The sequence below is a fragment of the Acyrthosiphon pisum genome, chromosome A1 (genome assembly GCF_005508785.2).
Source record: "Acyrthosiphon pisum isolate AL4f chromosome A1, pea_aphid_22Mar2018_4r6ur, whole genome shotgun sequence".
In the NCBI taxonomy this organism is placed as follows: domain Eukaryota; kingdom Metazoa; phylum Arthropoda; class Insecta; order Hemiptera; family Aphididae; genus Acyrthosiphon; species Acyrthosiphon pisum.
The window spans coordinates 85,358,472-85,375,714 of record NC_042494.1 but is presented as its reverse complement, the minus strand read 5'-3'; the positions used below and the strand labels follow the sequence as shown (position 1 = coordinate 85,375,714).

At 28.8% G+C, this 17,243-nt stretch overlaps 2 protein-coding genes across 2 annotated transcripts in view; both read left to right on the top strand.

Moving 5' to 3' along the window:
• LOC107884068 overlaps positions 1–17,243 on the top strand; it is a 126,045-nt gene that overhangs the window by 48,457 nt on the left and 60,345 nt on the right. The gene's annotated exons all lie outside the window — the stretch shown is intronic.
• The window catches only part of LOC115033536, an 11,216-nt gene continuing 5,621 nt past the window's right edge, over positions 11,649–17,243 (top strand). Inside the window, exon 1 of the mRNA XM_029486275.1 lies at positions 11,649–11,790. Coding sequence (XP_029342135.1) covers positions 11,649–11,790 — 142 coding nt within the window. The remainder of the gene's footprint in view (positions 11,791–17,243) is intronic.

The following is a 17,243-nucleotide window of genomic DNA, read 5'->3' as shown; positions in this document are numbered from 1 at the left end:
AAGTAGATCTTATAAATTTGAAAAATTATATGATTAATGGTAAATTTAGTATTGTTCACTCTGCATTATAATGTATAATAAACTGCGACGGCTATGCGGCTTATAATTTATATAGTTATATCTTGTGATGCGCTGTACACGAGGGTTGGTGCAAACATAGCTGATTCAATATTCGACAAATTGTCAACTTTTACGCGGGTTAGATCCCGACGGGCTGGTCTGGGCGTATAGTATGCGTGAAACACGAACATCCGTTTTGTGTTTTAGGACTCGAAAAGAGTACCTTACACGCTCTTTCATTCATCCTCGTTCTCTGTCGTTATTTTGTGAATTTCTTCCTCTGTATTGTCTATATACGTAATATACTCTCCTCCCCTCTACCTCTCTGTACATAATATGCTCTACCGGCGCGAAAACACTTTTCCAACCTAACCGGAACCGATGACGACCATTTTCAGCGCAGTATTCTCCGATTTCAATCTTCGCCACTAATTACGCGTGTTTTCTAATTCGTTTTCTCGCATGTCGTCGATTACGTCGTGCACCGATACTTCGACACCACGTGTATCGGCAGTCGTCACAATGTATGTTTGACTCACATTACACACCCCATCAACTTTCTTACATATAGGTACCCTACTCTCTATCTCTTTCTTTCTTTCTCTGTCTCTGTCTCTCTCTCCCCACATTACACGTAAATAAATATGTAAATATATATATATGAATACTGCAAAGTTTCTTGCCGTGTCTGTCCCGATAAATATTATTATTTGATGTTAAATATTTATTTTCGTATTTCTTGAAAATCTGAGAGAGCCAATATTCATGTAAATATTTTAAAAGTTAAGTTACTAAGTAAATTTAAGTGTGCAGTTATAAAATTTAGAATAAATATGAGTACTCAATCTATATCGAACACCTCAATTGTAAGACGTAGATATTATATACCTATAATAATATATAGAATGTCCTATTTAGTATAATATATATAGACTTGTTTTTTTGGGGTGTATGTGACTGTAATAATTAATTTGCACCCTTTTCGTTATTCTATAACAGACTGTGTGTCCCAAATAGAGTAGCAAAAAACATCAAAAGTATTTTTACGATTTAGTGAATACAAGTATAGTTAAAAAAAAACATAAAAACCTAACATAATACATTATACACTCTCAAATACAATTTTTGATAACCTAGAAAATAGTGAAGATAATGTGTATAGGTGAACAAGTGGCGTATTAATAATTTTACCTCCCTAAGGGAGCTTTTCAATTTCGACCCTGACTAGCTGTACGCCCCTGTGCGCCCTCTATATACGAGTATGTAATTGTAAAATATAAAATATCGAAACGGTTAGGATTTACTGACCTTAAAAATTATTGAACCGTATTACAACAGTAGGTAATCGTATAGAGGTACTATACGTCTATACTCCACCAACCGCGGCTTCGAAGGATAACCATTATATAATATATATCATATGTAAGCGTAATTATTCATGTGTATACTCTTTGAGAAGATGTGACAGGGACAAATCTTTATACGTTGCCCGTGGGCTTGAGTGGTGTTAAGCTATTGACTAAATTGACCTATTGTTTATGTGTATTTATATATTATACATTTATACATATTATAATGTATATAGTATCCAGCTCGTGGTCGGCTCTTTTCGTCAATCGAGTTGCCTTGCCCACAGATACCTCCTAATGCACGCAAATAGTAATATAAATTATATATATTGCACACGTATAATTGAATTTCGAACGAGACGACGAGTGTCGTTTGCGGCGGCGGCGACGGCGCTTTGTTCTATTAATTAAAGTTCATCGAATCGCAGGCCACCGCCACCACCGCGGTCGTAGTCGGAGTCGACATCGCGAAAATTGTTTTACACAGCGGCCTCATCGACGAAATATTATATAATATATATAGTATTGTAAATTAATGAGCACTCGTATGTACGTGCCAAAAGCGTATACGCGTCTTTGGAACGTGAGTCTTCTATAGCGCCTCCGCCAGCTGTCGCGCAGACACGACGGCGGAAAATTAGCGTACTATACCTACTGCAGCTCTTTCACAGTCCAGCCGCCGATAATAAACAAAGAATTCGCACTTCTGACATTTCACGTGGCCTCATTGTATATTTTACACAATATGTATGCATAAATTATGTACCTTTATCATATTTATATATCCGTGGTTAAGAAATAGGCTATATCCTGGATCTATTATCCTTGTTACCTGCTATATCTTTGACCTGTTCGATTTTTCAGATGAATATTGTATGCTAGCCATATATAATTATACAATTACAAATAAAACTAAATTCGTACCAAGTATATACAATTATAAATTTATTTTTTATTCTTTTATATTTTAAGTCGAAATATACAATCTATATCAGATGACATAATAAGCATATATGATAAGGGTACAGATAACATGAGTATACAAAATACAAAAAGTGAGTAAAGAAGCCACCCAATGATGACACTTTAATGTTACTAGTTATATATGAAAAAGTAAATGAATTATATATATATTTAATTAGTTAATATTTTTTTTTTATTCCTATATTAAAATTTGTAGCAGGTCTCTACACCATTTACGTTTTAATCGTCTAGGAGGACTGCCGGGGATTGAGAGGGAGGAAAGGTTTTTAATTAAAGGATTTGAGTGGGAGGAAAGACGGTTGTGAAATCTTTTGTAAAAGTGTTTGGCTTCCTCGTGGATAGTTTTTAATTTTAGGTCTGTATGGAGAGTATGGTTAGATATGTAGGTACAAGGGAGCATTTGTTAATTTTCTTAGCGCAATGTTTTGAAAACATTGAATTTTATTTAAATTGGTCTTTTTTGCACTTCCCCATAGCTGTATCCCATACGTCCAGATTGGTTTCAGTAGTGTTTTGTAGATGAGGAGCTTGACATGAAGGGAGGTGTGTTTATTAGAGACTAGAGGTTTGAGGATACGAAAGCGGTTGTTCAGTGGAAGTCTTTTTGCTATAATATAATGGGCCCAAGTTAGTCTTTTATCTAATGTAAGACCAAGGTATTTAACTGAAGGAGAGGATGGGATTGGAGCAACGTACAGAGTTACCTCTGGGGTAAGAGCTTGTCTAAGCGTGAATGTGGTGTGTATAGACTTGCTATGGTTTAATTTAAATCTCCATTTGGTATACCAATTCTCCATAAGGTCTAGGTGATTTTGAAGGTTTGCGGAGGCTAAGAATGGATTGTCATTCATAGATATAATTACCTTGTCATCGGCATAATCTGCTACTGATGTATTTGGTGTGATTGGTTGAAATGCGGCGAATATATTGTAGAGAATGGGGGATAAAATGCCGCCCTGTGAAACCCCAGCACTTATACTGCCAATACTTGACGTGTCAGACCCGTCGTATAAATTAATTTAAAAAAAATAAAAACGTCAATATTTTACTTTGAATAATATAGATTGTCTAATAATTGATAGATAGGTTCTTATAATATAGAAGGTATCTATTATTGCGAGTTATTGCTATCAAACATTATGATTTTATGTATTTTAATGAAGGTTAAATTTCACGTCATTATAAAAACTGTTTCCGACTAGATTTTTTTTATTATTATTGAACTTTTTGTGCGTTGATTACAAATTATTAAAAATATAAATATTCTGAAATCAACAATTGCCGGTTTTAGTCAATTTAAAAGTCGTTATAATGGCTGTGTTATATTTGAATTCAATGATAAATAATTGTGTACGAAAAAACGATTCTGACCGGAGACGTTACCTGTCTACAATTATATAAATAATCAAATTTAATAGTTTAAAAAAATGTGCAGAGACAATATATCATGGCTATAACTAGCATAACTTTTCTGCGAACTTTTTTCTTTTTGTTATAGGTAGAAAAACTTATGTGAATTCCCCTATTAAAATTTTAATTTTTGCTATAAAAAGAAAAACTTTTATGAATTTCTAACTGAAAAATAAATACATTTTTTAAAATTTCTTATACTAGAGTCAAAAAGAGTCAAATTATTTCAAAAATGTCACCATTCATTAAAAACACTAATAAAAATATTTGGTGAAAACTTTAAAAATCTACGAATATTAATTTTTGAGTTAGGTACATCAAAAAAATAAAATTGTTTTTTTCAAAAATTGGTTTTGCGTAAAAATTACTACTTTTTTTCCAATTTTTGTAAATTTTTTTTTGCACTTTCTTAAATTATTTAAGTTTTTTAATTTTGATCTCGCAAAAGTACTAACTAGATTCACTTTTCTATCAGAAAAGATGCTGGATCTCAAAAATCGTAATATATATTTATCACCCAAAATGTTGATGACAGACAGAAAAAAACATTCATCATTGTAAAATCAATACATTCTTTCGATCCGCTCAGAATCTAAAATATATAATATATAATTGTCTAAATGATTATAATATTGTCTATGATATTGGCTAAATGTATGCATTCGTTTGCAAAAGCTCAGGGTCTATTATCCCGAAGGGGTATAATTATAAATTATTTTTGCATATAAATATGTATAAATAACGAAATTTAATGAAAATTGTAACATTTATAAAATAGCATTTTGTAAAAGATATGAAATACCAACTTCTATAATTACTACTTATACAATTTTAAAATTATTGTTTTCCTATAATATTTGTCTTTCTTATACGCACTTAATTGTAAAATGGAATCAAAAGCAACGAAGTATACAAAATTCGATTAAACTGAATCTCTAAATAACACACTTTGTTTCGTGAGACTAATTGAGAAAATGCCCTTCTGGCTTCTAGGCCTTTTAGAACTCAGCCATACTCTAGTTTCCGTTAAAACATTCAGTATTTTTTTTTTATTCTCCTGTAATGTATTTATTAATCAACCATGATGTCGGCCTGTAGTTTTGGCTTTTATAAAATAGTGCGTAAAATAAAGAAAATAATAAGTATATATAATATTTTCATATAAAAATAAAACTCTAATGGAGGTCGTAACATTATATTTTCAACACTACCTTCTTACTATTTATGAATATATATACTAATTTTTATAACTTTAAAAAATTTAAAATTATGCAAAAATATTTTCTATCATATTTCTAAAAATAAGAAAAAATAATTCTAATGAGAAAATGAGAAAATAAACAATTGTAATACAATATTATTGTACAGTACAATGATTTTTGTAGGGTAGCCCAAAACCTAACCTAACATAATTTATCTCACGAATAAAATATACAAATGAAATTCCTGTAGTATTTCGTATTATTTAACTTTAAAAACTAAATATGAACATTGTTGATAGTATTTTTTTTTTTTGTAAATTATCTTATTAATTAGATAGGTACCAAGGTACTAGTTCAAAATTCGATTTTAATGCGGCTCAAAATGTTTTTCTCCAGAATATGAAATTAAAAAGCATGTTTTTATTCAAAGGAGTAAACATCTATGTATAAAAATATAATTGTTTATTATGTGCCTAATATTTTATTCCAAAGACTTCAAATTATATAAAAAATATATATTCATAAAGGTTATTTTTTCGAGATAACAAAGACTATAAAGTGTTTGCTGTTTAAATAACCATCCTATAACCTGTACGGCTGTACCTATAGGATATATATATTATTATATTTTCTTTAAAAAAATTTGTTAGAAAAACTACGTTTAAAACATTAAAACGGATATAATCTACACCTATAGAGCCCTCACGAGTAGTAATTTCTAATGCAAGAAACTACGTTTTTTCAGAAATAATAAACAAACAAAGTTGTATGTCTTAATTTTTTATATAGAGTGTTATTACCAACCTTATTATTTGGGCTCAGCGAGTGCAGAGCGCCGTACGAGAAAAACTCGCTCATAAGCGCCTTAAAGTTTTGATAAATAGCTAAACTCTTGCGGTGGACCAAGATATATAATCAATAAATATAAAACAGCTTATACACACGTGTGCGCATGTATAACGTTGCATATAAGTTGTATATGTAAAATTTAATTTAAATGTAAAGCTTCTCAGATAATTTTTGTACCTACTTTCGAATAAAATATTAGATCTATATTTTGAAGTTGTTATACGCAACCAGTAAATGAAAAAAACTCAAGTTTCTGATCTGTAGAGTATAGGTAATTCTGTATAATTAATAAACCTAAAACTAGTAAGAATTACCAAATAGCTAGGTATTATTTGTACTTATCTATCATTATTTATGGAAACTCGAGTGAAACAGCAGGGCGAATAAAATAGAATAGTACAATAATATATTATTATATATACGCGCGTTTTCGTTATCATGTTATACACGTATATCGTGTATAGTGTTATAGTTATATTATATTATATTACATTATATTATATTATATATAGTGCTATATAATAAAACTGAGTTGTCAGCCATATAATAGTAATAATAATAATACCCGTGTATACCTATATATTATATGTGTATATATAAAAATTCGCCGGCAAAAGAATCAACAAATAAAATATTTCTTTAGGACGGAGTGAGAGGGTTACAACAACTCCAAAACTCCGGTTGTGCCACTAGCACTCCGTGTACATATACCTACCACCATATATATAGAAAATAATAATATGGAAGAAACATATGCGTAAGTTTCACGGACGTGTATACTCGAAATCACTCGATTTGCGTGTGTGTGTGTGTGCGCAGCAACGTGACAGAAGCCTAATAAATTAGAGCCTCGTGCGTGGAATATAATATATATATATATAAACAGCAGGAGGAGTCGAAACAACGCGCGCGCCGCTCAAGTTTTGGAATTTATATATTATATTATAATATTTGGTCCGTTGGTTGTGTTGTATACATATATGTGTGTGTGTGTGTGTGTGTGTGTGTGTGTGTGTGTGTGTGTGTGTGTGTGTGTGTGTGTGTGTGTGTGTGCATTGAGTTAGTGTATACGACGTGCGTGCGGTGTGCGCGTATACATACAAAGAGAGAGACGACGATGTCCCGAAAGTTTATCAGACTCGGGCGCGCTACTTTCGGCGGTCAAGTCCCTCGTGAAAAATCGGCGAACCGTGCCGCAGTGTAATAAATTAAACCATATACGACGCGTTATACGATATTGCATTAATATAAGTGTATTATTAATAAATATCGATTGGGCGACGGATGGAATTGATTATAATATTTTAGTGACATTTTAAATATTACATAAAAACAGCCATACTTTAATAACAACAACAATAATAATAATAATAATAATATGATATTGTTAGTTTCAGTTCGTATACCTATACGTGCGAATTTCCCGTAAATTTCTTCATAATTGCAGAGAAACGTTAAAAAAAAATTACGAAATAACGGGAATCTTTACTCAATTTAGTTAATTTGTTTAAAATCAAAAACGAATAACCATGTTGACACTTGACATTTTAATCAAATATTTGTACTAGCATATTAATTATTATATTAGCATTTTCTGCACAAAGTATAGTTTTCAAAGTGTTTTCAATCCTTTTCACTCTTTTAAAAATACATGTTTTTTTACTTTTTTATTTTGTAAATGCGTTGATGAAAATATTAAAGCTCGGTCGAAAAGCTTGAAAATGAAATACAAGATTCCTCATGAGTCATAAGCGTTCTTACTGGAATTAAAATTGGATAAAAAAAATAATAATTTTTAGAAATTTTGGTGTACCTAATTCAAAAAATATTATTCATAGGAACTTGAAACTATGGCCATTACGTATAATATTATCAAACTTACACAAATATATTATTAAAATGTTGGTACAATCACCTACAATTTATCACTATAATAGCAAATTATGGAATAAAAAAATATCTTTAGAAATATTGGCTGACAGTCAATTCTTTTTTCAGCATCGTTTTTAATTACGTACTTTTTTAATCGTATACAACGGTTTATCATTGAATTTATATTGAACATATCTATAACAGTGACCTACTCAATGACGTACACTCGACACCTACAATACAGCAACAGCAGAGTGGGTTACACGGTTTTTTTCATGATATCTCGTCAGTTTAAAACCTTTTTTTCTCCACTTAACCCTCTTTTTAAGCCGTCTTAATAAAATACAATGTGTATATACGTGCATTTCTTCAAAATGGCTGGAATAGACATATTTTGTGAGAGTAGCATATACTCTTGTAACCACTCTCAACAGTCTCAACTGTGGAACGAAGCGTAATCGAATCGTTGAGTATTATGGTCTCTATAAATTCGGATTTGAATGTATCAAAACAAAAATATATATTCCACCAGTTGATCCAATATTAAAATATTAAGTTTTTTTTCTTCATTTTCATCTATTTTATTAAATAACCAACATAAGTTGGATCCTATATTTATATATTCCTCGATATTTTTTAATTTTGCTACCTAATCAAAGTTATTTTTATTAATTTATATTTACTATTATTTAAAATATCCAATATGGATTATTTATTATTATTAAATTGTTATTTATGTAAATAAGTTATCATTATTTAATTATTAAATTATTGGATAGTAAACTATCAAATTATTAGTGATAAAATGAACATCGAAAATAGTAAAATCAAAATGTTCATACAAACATAAACACACTTAATAGGTATTGCATTAACATTACTTGTAAAAAGCTTGTACCTATTCATATTTAAGTACTGTGAAAACGGTTCCCCTATCGTCGTCGGTTCCAAACGATAAAAAATAGTATTCATATAATAGGTTATTACAACATTACTTATCTAGTACCTATATCACTATTACTTTATCAACAGTGATTTGTGAAATTAAAATAATTAAACAAAATAATATTATGATAATATCGAAAAATAATTTTTCTATAATTCTCCTGTCACTTTACTCGCTATTATATAAAATGTTGTTCGAATTGAAAAATAATGGGCAACTTTTTTAGGGAAATCTCAAATGTTCGCTTATAAGCATGAACTTTACTATTGACATTTGACTTTATTGTATTTGCTTTCTTTTGGTTGAACGATAGGTATTAATTGATGAAAAATTCAACAAGAGTATAATCCTCTCTCCTAATATTGTCCGGTCTATAGTAACTAGTAAGTATTATCCCTCCTCACTCCTTTTATAATAATTTCCTTCTTTCATACTTCAAGAACTTAAACTTCAGTTTAAACACTTTGTGCTTCAATATTTTTCACACTAGACTTTTCCATGAGAAGAACACCAAGTATCAATCTCTCCTCCACGCTATCATCATTCCTATCGAGTTGTCTATTGTATTTAATTGAAGTAACTCAGTTCTACATTATATTATATTAAATGTTTTATAAATACCTACCTATATTGTGTAAGTAAAACATAATATACAAAATAAAACTAAGTGAATCAACAATACTGTATAGCATAGATTTCGAGTGTACCTCGTCAGCAGTCTTGTAAAGTATTCGAATAAATGTATTCGAATAAAAGTATTTGAATACTTTTTTTGTATTTTTTATTCATTAAAAAAATACTTTTTTCCTATGCAGAAAAATAGTTTTAAATTTGTGACAAGACATATAATAAATCATGAACATTAATTTTTATTCTTTAAACGAAATTCGATATTGGCCCATGATATGATTATTTTTATAATATTATAAACACCAATGTTGTATCCCGTATGGCCCGTATCGGCCGTATCATATGTGGTCAAAATGTATACATAACTTATGATTACGTTGTTTGTTTAATTATTAATTAATAAATGTTAATTACTAATTATTCAAAAACTGACAAAAACTATAGTTGTAAAAAAAAGTATTCTGATAGTATTGAGTATTCGAATACTTTTTAAAGTATTTGAATATGTATTCTGAATATATTTTTTAAGAACTATTCGAATACGTATTCTGAATACCTTAATTCTCATTTATTCGAATATGTATTCCGAATACAAAATAAAAGTATTCTTTACAAGACTGCTCGTCTGTGATAAATCATTGAATATGAAAAGTACGATTCTGAAGAAAGGAAATCATAATATTATATTTCTAAGATTTTAACTACAAAATAATTTTAACATTTTCGTGATTTTGTCAAATGTTGTCAATATGTAAACTTTATGGAGCTCAAACGTTTATAAAAGAAAAAAAATGTCGTTCATATATATATTATAATAGTAACATGCTACTAGATATTTTTCCTCTGCAAGGAAAATTGAGGAATCGTAGATATGTTTTTGGGTATAGTGCAGTGGAAAAATATATAGTAAGATTTAGTACATTTACCAACCATATACATTTTGTTAGAAATTTAATTTAATTTTTTTATGTTTTGTTTTTATTGTTGATTTGCGTTTCTATGGCAATAAACAAAGCGTTAAGAACATCAGCCACGCGAAAATCAGTTAGAAAAAAAAATATCACCAGTCCAATTGCCCAAAGACATATCTATATTAAAAAAATTGTACCTATTTATTTTTGATAATTTTAGAATTAGAAATTACAACTAAGTAAAATGAATGTAGATTTACGCTCAACTTATTTTTTTAATTATAGTAACACCACTATTATGGATTTATGAGGAATCTTGTTTTAAATTTTCAAGATTTTGACCAACATAGACATTTTTTCAATATTTAAAAAAAAAAAAACTCTAACTATTTAATTGAAAATTTAAAACAACTATAAATAGCTTTAATTTAGTCTAAATACTTTTAAAATTAATTTTGTTTAGAAAATTACAATTGAAGTTCAAATGGATATATTACAAGTTTCTACGATTAGTATTATTTGAAAACTATGCGTTCTAAAAAAACCTAAGAATAGAAATCGTTATTTTACGTGTGAACGTATTGTATGATAATATTATAATCGACCATTTTCATACCAATGTCGTAAAAATTTAAGCTTTAATCACACTTAAAAAATGTATGTTGCTTCACGCTAAACTTTTTTAAATAACAAAAAATAAATATAAAATCTATTTTGTCAAAACTCAAAAACAAGTTATTTTAAAAAGTAGTGTGAGTTTTTCAGTATATTGACCCCCTGGCCCCTAAAGAACCAAATATATCGTATTTTCTATCAGATTAAATTTGTAAAATATTTGTTCAACCAGCAACCGTTCCTATAGTAGAAAAATAAATAAATTAATAACAATATATAGATTATAGATATATAATAAAATATCATTGTAGAAGTATAGGCTGACAGACATCTTCGCTCAGAATCGTATTTTGTTTACAATGATTTATCGTTGAATTCAAATTGATCACATCCATTATAGTGCGAATATAATGCCTACTCAATGACGAGGGACACTTGAAACCAGCTTTGTACATACAGCAGAGGCTCTTAAGCCATTTATTAGTTTAGGCACATTGACACAAGACCAATTAAAAAAAGTACACAAGTTGATTGGAACGGATTTAGACTTATCAAATTTTGTATTCGAATATGAAGAAATTCAAGAAGTTAGCAACATTGACAACCTACGTAAAATGTCTATGGCCTCTTTTGTTGAACATCTTTCTAAATCTGGATCATTTAACACCTTACTAACTATTTTTTCTCGAGTTCTCGCTGCTAAACCACATAGTGCAGATGTAGAGCGTCTCATCAGCACAAGTAACATTTTAAAATCTGCTGATATAGGCAAAATTTGCTCGTTGAGACGGAGAATGAATATTTATTTGTTCATTTCAACATGCCACATTTATCCTTATGGGACCCAAGAGATGCGGTTTTATCGTGGACTAATGAAACATGTCGCCGAGTAAAAGATACTCCTAAAGCACGCGAACAAAGTTGGTTCAAAGTAGTGTTCGCAGAAGCATCTCAAACTCAAGGTCTAAAAAGGGATTTACAAGATATTGAAAATAATAAAGCGAAAAAGCATTCCAAAAACAAACAATTTAAAAAAATAATTTTCATCCATAAATGTTTAAAAATATTATTATTATTATGTTTAATAACCAATTGTATTTACTCAATAATTCATAATAAAATTAGTTTGACAATTTTTCACGTAAAGTTTTTTATATAATTTAAATAGTGTATTAAGTGTGGAGTCCCTCACTTATTACTGTAATATATATTTTATTTGTGCAGTTGGAAAAAATCTTTACAATAAAGCCTAAGCAGAGCAACTTCCTTGGTCTTTCTATTAATATCGTATAAATGTAATCCTTTCTACATTAACTCATACTCGTTTAATCTTAAATCAGTGAATATACATATAGTAAGTCTTTATAGATCACAAAGTTTATATTTCAAATAACACATTTAAAATTATTTTTACGATCACTACAGTAGGTATGTATTTGATAATTACTAAATCTGTTATGATAATTTTAAGTCTATTAATTTAATACTGGAGCTAACATTGCCTATTTATATTTTATAGTTTTATAGTTTTATACAGATTGTTATATAATTTTAAACGTAATAAAATTAATATTTCTACAAAAACTACTATGAAGGCTTTTGTCTTGAATAAACTTGTTACAACTTTAATATAACCTGCAGTGGTATAGGTTTATACCACATGGTGATGTACGTTGCTCGCATAATACATTGAAGTTTACATTAAAAATGTTTCAAATTTATAATGCCGTAGATATACTAAAAGGAAAACACTACGAAGTTTTCGTAAAAATAAGTCAACATGCCAACGAGTAGAACTTCTTCGTGTTAAAGTTGAACAACGCCAAACGTTTCAAAATCAAGGATGTGCTTGATCTCCTGCAGGGATGTATGCTTATGTAATAATAACTTGCCCAACATTATAATTACCGACACAAATTTGGCTCCTTACAATTGTATCACATCGGCCGTGTCTATATCGTATACGGATTGATCGTTATTACTTATTAGTTTGCAGCTGCCAGATTTTATATAAGTCTTATGTATAAAATATATAATACACACAAGCATTGCGTAATAGTCTCCATTTAGTACACCAAATTTCATTAAAACAATATTGGATTTTTTTTCAATTTTAATTTACGAAGAAGATTATGCAATTTAAGTATAAATTGTTTAAATTTCATACTTATTCGTAACTTATACTTCCGTCATCATCGTAATACCAAGGATGTTAACTAGCGTTTGAAAATTAATTTAAAACGTAATTAACTGTAAAGTATGTAATTACGGTAATTTTACAGGTACCTATATCCTTAATTCGCTTGGTAATCTTGGGGAGATAAGATGTCTAAGATTAATAATTATATATTCCATTCTTATATACTTCTTTCTTAGTTCCGTTGGCGTGGGGTGTGCTCTGTTGAACAAATATTATAATGCGTTCAAATAACAGTTTGGTAAAAAAAATCTATCATCAAGTTTTTGATTAATTATCAGTGATAATTGAAAGCATAAAACATACTATATTATTATGTATATAGTATTAGCAGTTACGTAGGAAGGTAAACATAATTCACACGTATGAAGCGTGCATGGAATGTAATTAAATAGTTTTTGGCATATTTGCTAACCGTTTTGGTTATATTTATATACGATTTCGGGTAACATATCAAAGTCTTATAGATACGATTATACGAATAGTACCTAATATTTGTTTTACTAGTATTGACGTATTGTCACGCCATATTAGTATATGTGTAGACTTGTGTATAGCTACCTACTTGTTATATCAGTAATATATGTATAATTGAAAACAATAATGGTTACCAAAGTAACGTACCTAACAAAAACCGTCGTTATTCGTTGTTTATATATTTTATCGTTTTATCTTCAACATGAATATACAATAAACGTAATTCATTGTAAATAATGATTTCCTATATATTAGGTACCTCCGGACTATGGTGAGCTAGGCTCATAATATTATTGTCAAATACCGTAACAAGTCGCCCATGTATATACCGAGATAAACTGATAAGGATAATACACACATACGTATTATTTAGACAGGTGTGTGCATTATAACATATTATGTCTATATGTTTATTGTTAAGGTATACTTATTTAACGCAGTAGGCACATTTAATAGGTGAGTACTTTATTATAATATTATATATATAATGCGTGCAGAAGGTGCAACGTGTAATATTCGCGAATAAATGGAATGGAATCATTGTTTAAAGTAAATATTATGACGTTATAATAATATATTAGTTTAGTGTATTCGAACTTCGGCATTTCATACATACTGATTATTATGTAGTGATACTATTATAACAATATATAAACACTGTAGACTATATTATATACTAACACTTGACAATAATTGTAACTATTATTTGTATTGTTGCAATCCTCGAATATAATAGAACATAATATCCGTCTTGAGGAAAGTCTTAAATCAAAAAACGAAATATTATTTACTATTTATTTAGTATTTCACTTACAGAAAAAACACACACATTGCGATTTTAAAATTTAAAGTGATAATAATTTATTATTACATGTAGTTAATAATTGTCAAATAAAATTGCATTCTTGGTACCATTACTATTTGTTTCAAAACATTATGTCTATGTACAATGTACTATACAACTGTGTGTAGTGTAAGTGTAATGTTACATTGTATTAGTATATACCTAATATAGTAATATCTATACTCACAGGGGTGTCAATTAGGGGGGGGGGGGCAAGAGTGTGCATTTGCCTAACGCTAGATTTAAAAGTAGCATTGGGCTGGCTTCCGGGTCCAAATGAGCCGGCTGCCAATTCAACATTAACCGGCCTTAGAGCCATTAAGGGCAGTGATATAACATACAAATAATTACGAATCGAAAATGACTTATCAGATAAGACGAGTACGATTGTACAAAGTAAGTCGAGATAAAGAATATATACTATATATTAATTTTTAGTATCACGATTTAAGATAATTATATACAGGTTACTCAATACCGTATAGAAATATTGGTCCCTATAGAGGGAAGCGCACAGTATATCGCCAAAGATGAGCTGGTTCAACATAGGAAGAATCACAGCTATAGCTCTTTGAGTGAATATAATTATAATATATGTATAAATATATAATGGTAGTTGGATCTATAGAATGACTTTTTTTTTATATGTACTTAAAATGCTTATACTTATAGGGCCGGTTATTATTATGCCCTACCCTATCAGATATTTAAATAACGCCCTTGTATAGTGGTGTGAGTTAAGAGTTACGACAGCTACCTACGTGGTAATGTGGTATATTTAAATCACAACAATACATCACTCGAAATAAATTACAATAATTTATTATCATCGCTGGCGGTCTGTGTACAACGTAAACGATGTGGATTTTATTATTTTCGTTTGGCATTTTGTTTTGAAGATTTTTTAACTTAAATTAATAACTTCTTAAGACATATCAATCAGGAAACTATTATCATAACAATATGTAACACCCGTTCACACTTTAAACTTTTCCACTACTATAATGTACCTGCTCACTTATACATACGTACCTATATCGAATCAGCTGCAGGCCTCGATTTCCCCAAAACATCTCCCTCATTTGTTTATGCTGTAGTTTAAAATTATTTGATATTTTGTCTAGAAAACTTCATAAATATTTCCATTTTTTTTAATATTTTCAATTAAATTTAAAACCTAACCTTTGATTTCAGATTGTTTAACCAAACGCTGTTTGAATAGGTACCGATATTCTTAGAATATTTAATTTAAGAACCAACTTTTTTAATAACGTAGTACTATATTTATTACTATAGCATTTATTACTGCTACCAGCACAGTAATTTTATATTGTTTATATATAATAATATAATATATAGTAGATACTTTATTTTTAAACTAACATAATATTGATACCAACAAACTAAATTGACAATAGCTCAAAATCTGAAATAAATATTGGAATACGATTTGAATAGTACCTCATGGCTAACACTATACTTATCTATAATATCGTATGTAACATATAGTTATTTTCGTAATTATAATTTCAAACACTATAAGTTAATGTGTTACACAAATTGTCAAGTTCTTTAAACGTGCATTATTACTGAATTATAATATTTACTATTTAGTAAAATAATATTTTTAAAAATCACATTAAAAATAAAATCAAAATTTTTTTTTGGTTATATACTTAAATTATATTTTCTATTGTGTAAATACAATCTTAAAATGACCTAAGTTACTTAAGAACTCTACGAAAATCCTTTTATTATTATTCAGTCTTTTGACTCTACTCTTTAAGGGTATTATGTTACATTGCGTATTGTTTACGCCAATTAAAACCCACTTGTCCTATATATTATTCGGTTTTCCTCAGCTTTATATTTTATATAATATGAAATATTTATCATATTATTATATTATACAAATGCAACGATTAATTATGTTTTTTATTCAACACTTCAGCAGTTTAGCGTACCCTTTAATCTTTTTTTGTCATGAAATCGCAGAAAACATTGAAATGTTTCACTTATTAGTTGTCATTAAGTTGTTGGTGGCAATTGCACTTGAATACCTACGACTGGTTGGTGTATATATTAAAATTTGAATAAATAACTCACTGTAAATACTATATTAATTATTTGCTTACTGTTTTTCGCTTAAATATTCGATGATAAAATAATCATGTTTGGCGTGACCCACCAATTCTCTCGTTAAAAACTATTTTTATGTATGTAATATGTAAAATGCAAAATATATTATGTACAATATATACAAGTTAGGAATTTACGCGTTAAATTGCATAGCCAAAATTTACCGTATTAATGTAATAGTATTATGTACTCAATGCTGTTGAACCGATAACTAATTTTTTGATTATAAATTACGTGCAGCTGTTGTTGTTCATGAATGTATTTAGTACGTATAATATTGTGTAATAATTCGTGGCATAGTTTGAACGACAATAATTTTCCATTGCATATTATTATTTTAATTTATAATCTTTTATATTATAATATTAATATATAACGCAAAGTATAAATATAACTCGTATAATATGGTATATTATGTTATTTAAATTGGTGTCCCTTCCGACGGTGTTAACAAATAAATAATATGAAATTTTTTGTTAAAGTGGCATAACAAAAATATTAACTTATTATATGATGTTTAATATATTTATATATATATGCATATTATATGCCTATTCCATCGCGTTGACGTAGTTTCTCATCGATATTCAATATGTGTTTAGTAATTACTAATTGTTATCGGTTTTATACGCTAATACACAGCTCGTTAAGAGACATTAACCGATTATGTTCGAAGCGATCATGCTTTTAATTTTTATTACTGCTATTGACGTTGCTCATACTATTAAAACACATATAACAATACTTGTTAGACACTA